Below are 5,669 nucleotides of genomic sequence, written 5' to 3'. Positions count from 1 at the left end.
AAGCACTAACCCCACGTGACATGTAGCATAGCGTAATGCTAAAGCACTATCCCCACGTGACATGTAGCATAGCGTAATGCTAAAGTGCTAACCCAATGTGACATGTAGCATAGCGTAATGCTAAAGCACTATCCCCACGTGACATGTAGCATAGCATAATGCTAAAGCACTATCCCCACGTGACATGTAGCATAGCGTAATGCTAACGCGCTAACCCAATGTGACATGTAGCATAGCATAATGCTAAAGCGCTATCCATATGTGACATGTAGCATAGCATAATGCTAAAGCACTATCCCCACGTGACATGTAGCATAGCGTAATGCTAACGCGCTTACCCATTGTGACACGTAGCATAGCGTAATGCTAACGCGCTATCCATATGTGACATGTAGCGTAGCATAATGCTGTAGGAAGCACCGATCTGCTTTTTCACTTCTGATACACCACATGACTCAGAGCATGAAGCATAGAGCTACACTGAATAGATCCGCCATATGGATCATTGTCTTTGTTACCTGATCTAGAAGTTTTTTCAACATCGGTACTGATGCAGGTATTGATATCCGCTCTAGTTGATGCCCAGCTTGTCTCAATGACGCTAAGAGCCCTAAATGTTTCAAAGTTAGAAAAACACCAAGCCTCCAAAGCGCTTTGCAGTTAGCGGCTTGGTGTGCGTGGGTCACCTCTGCAGGCAGAAGTGATGCGGTCTGAAGGCTCCAGCTTCCTGCTGCAGCAGCAGATGAATCTCTGGTTTCTCTCCTCCTCCAGCCTTCCTCCACTCCCCCCATCAGCCCGTCTACACGGCCACCAAACACGGAGTGATCGGCTTCACACGAGCGATGGCGGTGAGCAGAGCGCAGCGTGAGTCGGCCGTCCGCCAGCAGGTTTCAGGTCAGCAGCTGTGTGTCTGTCCCTCTGCAGGACGCCGCCGCCCAGGACGACTACGGCGTCCGCATCAACGTCCTGTGTCCCGCCTTCGTCGACACGCCGCTGCTGCACACCGTGGAGGACGAGGACAACATGGGGAAGTTCGTCAAGTTCAAGGATGACTTCAAGCAGAGCATGAACAAGTTTGGGGTTCTACAGTAAGTCCAGCAGAACCGGGTTCTGGGCTCAGAACACAACCCAGCATCAAATAAATGTCAATGAATCCAGATTTATATGACAGAGGTTTTGGAGCTCATCATCATTCACTATATACTGTATTGCCAAAGACTTGGTTCCAGAGGTGTCCCATCCTGACCCACCGGTCCCGTCCTGACCCACCGGTCCCTGACCCATCGATCCCGTCCTGACCCACCGGTCCCGTCCTGACCCACCGGTCCCATCCTGACCCATCGATCCCATCCTGACCCACCGGTCCCGTCCTGACCCACCGGTCCCGTCCTGACCCACCGGTCCCGTCCTGACCCACCGGGTCCAATGGGACGTTGGTCCCTCTGCAGCTGGAACAGCTTCAGCTCTTCAGGCTGCCCACCAGGTCTAGCAGAGAGTTTATGCGGATTTCTGACCATTCTTCCAGAAGCACATTTGTGAGGTCACACACTGATGTGGGACGAGAAGGCCTGGCTCTCAGTCTCTGCTCTGATTCATCCCGAGGTGTTCTGATCGGGTTGAGGTCAGGACTCCGAGCCAGGCTGTCCATTATGTCTTTATGGACCTTGCTTTGTGCTCTGGTCCACAAAGGGTCCAGATCCAAACTGTTCCCACTCAGATGGGATCCTGGACGTGTCCAAGATGTCTTGGTCTGCTGAAGCAGTCAGAGTTCCTTTCACTGGAACCAAGGGGCCAAGCCCAGCTCCTGAAAAACAGCCCACACCATGATCCCTCCTCCACCAAACTTTACACTTGGCCCAATGCGGTGAGACGAGTGCTGTTGCCCTGGCAACCTGGCAGCATTCACTGATGTTTGTAAAAACAGCCTGAAGACCAGGGCTTCATTTACCTGGATGGGAGTTGTTCACCCATGATGCCCCTAAATAAAGTCCAGAGGCGGTTCATGTCAGCCTGGAGATTCTGAGGGGTTCTGGTGACCCGGCTCGGTTCCCGGAGTGACCCCGGTTCCTGTTGGGTCGGCGCCGGAGCCGCTGTGTTTGTGTTGGCTGTGCAGCAGGACGTTACGATGCTGACCAGAACTTCAGCTTTTAGATCCACATGCAGCTTCAGGTTCTGGGTCAGACCATCAGAACCATCAGAACCATCCTGTCCTGGCGTCTTCAACCCAAACCAGCTGCAGTCGGGCCTGCCGGTACCACCGGAGCAGAGCCAGCTCAGTGGCAGCTGGTCGGACTGAGGCTCTGGTTCTGATGAACCCAGAGGACCTCCCACCGTATGAAGCGTCTGGCTGGAGGCGCCGGACCTGTTTCAGACTGGATCCGGGCCCGGCGGTTCTGCTGACGTTGTGTCTCTGTTTCCAGGCCGCCGCTCATCGCTGAAGGGATGATGAGGCTCATTTTGGACCCGAGCCTGAACGGCGCCGTGATGAAGATCACCTGCGCCAAGGGAATCCACTTCCACACGTACGAACCCATGTCGGCCTGACCTCCGACCCGTTCAGAGGTTCTGGAAGCTAAACTGGAACCGGTTCCTCATAGAACCTCAGCTCTTTGGTTTCAGATGACTGTTTTAGAGAAATGTTGAAGATGATTCTGTTTTGCTTCCTGTTTGGACTCAGCAAAGCAGAACCGCTTCCTGTGGGAACTAAAAGTCCTGAATCAGCTGATTTGACCAGAACCAGAACCGCCTGCTGATGACCAGGAAACGGTTCTGACCTGGTTCAGTCATGGACAGCCAAACTTCTCCTGACTCCTTCATAAATGATCCGATTGGTACCAGGTTCTGTTGGTACCAGGTTCTAACCTCAGAACCGGGTTTCTCTCAGTTTGTGTTCACTGGTTGCATTCTGGTCCAAATCTTTGCTTCGGTTCATTGCGGTTCTGCTCAGCTCTCTGAAGGTCCCACCACAAGGTTTTCATCAGGTGAAGGCCTGGACTTTGACTAGGCCACTGCAGCACTTTGATTCTCTTCTTCTTCAGATGTACATCTGCTGCTGTGTTTGGATCGCGGTTCTGTTCTGACCCAGTTTAGACCGAGCTTCAGAATAGGTTTGGTTCTGTTGGACTTCATCCATTTCTGTCTCTGTGCTCCACCAGGTCCATTAGTTCCAGAACCCGACCAGAACCCCTCAGTGTAAATTACCTTGAGAAATAATGAGATTTGGTTAAATATAAAAATAGGCTTTAATGCTGAAAAATGATCAAATCTTAGAAACCAAACATGTCATAGAAATGGATCAGAACCAGAGTTACATTCACCGTCCAGCGCTGGTCCACTGAGCTCCTGATGGACGGAACCAGGAGAGAGAAGGACCGGAGAGTTCGGCTTTTATTCCCCTCTGCAGTCTGTTGGCTCCCTACAGGGTCAAATCAGGTTCAGTTAATCAGGTTCAGTCTGTTTACATGTGACTCGGCTGACACACATGAACATGGTTATGTGAGCTGCAGCAGCGTGTAAGTAGATTAAAAAAGAGATGGAGGAAAGACAGAACCTACAGCGGTTCATAAAGAACATCTCAACTGGCCTGAGAGGAGAAACAAAACCAAAAGTAACTGAAGGTCAACAGAAAACACAAAAATTCAAATTAAAAATACTTTAATGAGCCCAAAGGGAAATTAAATAAAAGCAAACGCCTCATTGACCTTCCCGCCTGCAGGGGGCGCAATGCGTCCACTGATGGAAAGGAGCAGCTTTGTTTTAAGGCCAATAACTCCAGGATTATTCAGTGAAGGCTTGACCCACCTGGACTCACCTGGACCCACCTGGACTCACCTGGACCCACCTGGACTCACCTGGACTCACCTGGACCCACCTGGACTCCCTGGACCCACCTGTCAGGCTTCGTTCACACAGCAGCGCTCTGCTTACAGCAGTAAAGATGGCCGCCACTGTAGGAATGAAGCCAAAGAAAAATGTTTTTCCTTCTAGTTGTAGATTACAGTCAGGTGGGAAATAATCGTCTCTTATTTAAAAAATAATTGATTATTGCTTTTGCAGCCATTCAGCATTTAATGTTTATAAATATTTTTGCTTTGATTTATTTTTTGTCTTATTGCTGCAGGAATCAGATTAAAATCTTCAGAAAGATGGAAACTAAAGTTACAGGTTGAAATCTAGAAGTTGATCAGCTGATTGATAAAAATCCATCGTTAATATAAAAATCCATCTTTAACGTAAAAATCCAACGTTAACGTAAAAATCCAACGTTAATATAAAAATCCAACGTTAATATAAAAATCCAACGTTAATATAAAAATCCAACGTTAACATAAAAATCCAACGTTAACGTAAAAATCCATCGTTAACGTAAAAATCCAACGTTAACGTAAAAATCCAACGTTAATATAAAAATCCAACGTTAACGTAAAAATCCATCGTTAACGTAAAAATCCAACGTTAATATAAAAATCCAAAGTTAATATAAAAATCCAACGTTAATATAAAAATCCAACGTTAACGTAAAAATCCAACGTTAACGTAAAAATCCAACGTTAATGTAAAAATCCAACATTAACGTAAAAATCCATCGTTAATGTAAAAATCCAACGTTAATATAAAAATCCAACGTTAACGCTAGAAGATGATAGAAGAACCTTCTGAGAAAGCAGAAGGTTCTTCCAGGTCAGAGTTTGAGTCTCTTTAACTGTATCTATTCTGGTTCTGGTTCTGTTCTGGTTCTGTTCTGGTTCTGGTTCTGTTCTGGTTCTGGTTCTTTTCTGGTTCTGGTTCTGGTTCTGGGTCAGACTGGCTGCTCTGGAACTTCTTTAAATCAGTTTTTAAAAAGAGGAACCAAAGAATTTCTGCTGTTTGTATGAACTTGTTTTGAGTCGTTGGACGTGTAAAAATGGTTTTCTGTTGCTTTAAAGGCTCTGTGGCTCCAGGGCGCCTCCATGTGGCCAGTGATTATCGGGTTGATTTGTGTTTTCAGGTAAAATCATCTGATTTATGTTAGAAAAACGTTTTATGCAAGATTGTGTTCATAATGTTAAATTTCTGTAACTTGATTTTTAATTTAAATTTATCCTCCTGGTATCATCTGAGGACGGAGCCAGGAAAAAATATATTAATGTTAATATAAATAAATGCTGCTTTGCTTTTGCTTCATGTGTTAAATGATTCTGTGGTCCAGGCAGTGAAATGGTTCGGCAGACGGAGGCGTCGCCTGTTTGGCCTGTTTGGAGCTGCAGCACCAAACTGCAAACTGCTGCAGCACCAAACTGCTGCAGCTCCTTCTGTCCTGAGCCACATGTGGGATTTTTATTTTTATTCTACAAGCTGAACCGAAGCAGAACGCCTCGGCTCTCCGCCGAGGCATGAAGAGCTTTTCCAGATAAATGAAGTTCTGCCGTTAAAATCAGCATGGAGGAATATTCCACTAGTAAGACGAACCTGCAAACGGTGTCAAAGGTCATATTCACTGTGAAACCATGGAAACGTCAGCAACGCTTTGCCTCGGTTTCCACAGGCTGGATAATCCTCCAGCGACTGAAATCTGAACTCCAACATGAATTTACCAACTTCCTGATAGAGAAGGTTTAAAAACATCAGTCTGCACAGAACCACATCCAGAATCAAACACTAGTTCAGAGAAAATGACTAAAGTTCAACAA

The 5,669-nt window shown here is 46.8% G+C and overlaps 1 protein-coding gene across 1 annotated transcript in view; it reads left to right on the top strand.

Moving 5' to 3' along the window:
• Positions 1-5,158, top strand: part of hpgd (15-hydroxyprostaglandin dehydrogenase) — a 19,968-nt gene extending 14,810 nt beyond the window's left edge. The window contains exons 5-7 of the mRNA XM_007578481.2: positions 772-848; positions 925-1,088; positions 2,421-5,158. Of these exons, the coding sequence (XP_007578543.1) occupies positions 772-848; positions 925-1,088; positions 2,421-2,544 (365 nt within the window). The 3' untranslated portion in view covers positions 2,545-5,158. The remainder of the gene's footprint in view (positions 1-771; positions 849-924; positions 1,089-2,420) is intronic.
• The last annotated feature ends 511 nt before the right edge of the window (positions 5,159-5,669 follow it).

The sequence above is a fragment of the Poecilia formosa genome, unplaced genomic scaffold (assembly GCF_000485575.1).
Source record: "Poecilia formosa unplaced genomic scaffold, Poecilia_formosa-5.1.2 Scaffold481, whole genome shotgun sequence".
Classification (NCBI taxonomy): Eukaryota; Metazoa; Chordata; class Actinopteri; order Cyprinodontiformes; family Poeciliidae; genus Poecilia; species Poecilia formosa.
Note: the sequence above shows the minus strand (reverse complement) of the source record. Positions and strands in the feature narration are given on the sequence as shown.